Source organism: Otolemur garnettii, unplaced genomic scaffold (genome assembly GCF_000181295.1).
Source record: "Otolemur garnettii isolate 467f Iridium unplaced genomic scaffold, OtoGar3 scaffold00008, whole genome shotgun sequence".
NCBI lineage: Eukaryota > Metazoa > Chordata > Mammalia > Primates > Galagidae > Otolemur > Otolemur garnettii.
Genome location: NW_003852403.1, coordinates 16,681,005 through 16,682,476, shown reverse-complemented (window position 1 = coordinate 16,682,476; position 1,472 = coordinate 16,681,005). Strand labels below are relative to the sequence as shown.

General features: G+C 43.0%; 1 protein-coding gene across 3 annotated transcripts in view; it reads left to right on the top strand.

The window, feature by feature from the left end:
• The window catches only part of CCAR1 (cell division cycle and apoptosis regulator 1), a 79,286-nt gene that overhangs the window by 30,340 nt on the left and 47,474 nt on the right, over positions 1-1,472 (top strand). For all 3 annotated transcript variants that reach the window (XM_012801386.2, XM_023509522.1, XM_023509521.1), the window contains one exon: positions 862-991. In XM_012801386.2, coding sequence (XP_012656840.1) covers positions 862-991 — 130 coding nt within the window. The remainder of the gene's footprint in view (positions 1-861; positions 992-1,472) is intronic.

Here is a 1,472-nt window from a genome sequence, read left to right as displayed (position 1 = left end):
CCTCCCAAGTAGCTGGGACCACAGGCGCCCGCCACAACGCCCGGCTATTTTTCGGTTGCAGCCGTCATTGTTGTTTGGCGGGCCTGGGCCGGATTCGAACCCGCCACCTTGGGTGTACATGGCTGGCACCTTAGCCACTTGAGCCACAGGAGCCGAGCCAAAAAAGAAAATCTTGTTCTGTCACCTGTGCCATGGCGTTAGATTACCTCACAGCAAGCTTAAACTCAAGGGGTCAGGCAATTCTTCTGCCTCAGTTTTCTGTGTAGCTGGGACTACAGATATATGCCACCACATGTGGCTGATTTTTTTCTATTTTTAGTAGAAATGGGGTCTCACTTTGCTTAGGCTCGTCTAAAACTCCTGACCTCAAGTTGATCCTCTGCCTCAGTCTCCCAGAGTGCTATGTTTACAGGTGAAAGCCACCTTGCCCAGCCCCAGCTTCTTCTTATTTATTTATTTTTTTTAGATATGGGGTCTCACCAGTTGTTTAGGCTGATCTCCAACTGGCTTCATGCCAGCTTCTCACCTGAGCCCTCCAAAGGGCATAACCATTGTACTAGCCTAGTTACTTTTTATCAAATACTTGTATTTGTCCATGGATTAAGTTTGCATTGTACCTAGGAAGGTAGGTTTGTTTTATCTGGAAATAAAATAAGTAAATGAAATGGCTGACTTTAAGTAATGGGAAGAATTCATCAAGACAATATCTATTCCTTTAAAAATTATAAATTATGCTTCATTGAGTAATTTTAGAGACTCCCAATTTTTTGTCTATGTTCATCTAATTCACTGTGCTTTTGAACTTTCTTTAATCAAATTTAAGAAATGAAAAAAAATTTTTTTCTTCTTTATCTTTTAAAGCTGGTTTATTGCAGCCTCCTGTTCGTATAGTTTCACAGCCGCAACCTGCACGAAGATTAGATCCACCATCCAGGTTTTCAGGAAGGAATGATAGAGGAGATCAAGTGCCTAACAGAAAAGATGACCGAAGGTATGTTTTTTTCTCTTTTCTTTTCTTTTTTTTTTTTTTTAATAAACCCAGTATACTGAAGGTATAGTTTATTTTGGCAATGAAGTATTTTATTGTATTTTTTTTGAGATAGGGCCTCAAGCTATCCCCCTGAGTAGAGTGCTGTGACATCACAGCTCACAGCAATCTCCAACTACTGGGCCCAAGCGAGTCTCCTGCCTCAGCCTCCCAAGTAGCTGGGACCACAGACACCTGTTACAATGCCCAGCTTTTTTGCTGTAGCCATCATTGTTTTTGGTGGGCCTGGGCTGGATTCGAACCTGCCACCTTAGGTGTATGTGGCTGGCACCTTAGCCACTTGAGCCACAGGCACTGAGTCAATTTTTTTTTTTGCAGTTTTTGGCCAGGGCTGGATTTGAACTCGCCACCTCCGGCATATGGGACTGACACCCTACTCCTTGAGCCACAGGCACTGCCCACGAAGGTGTTTTTTTTTTTTTTT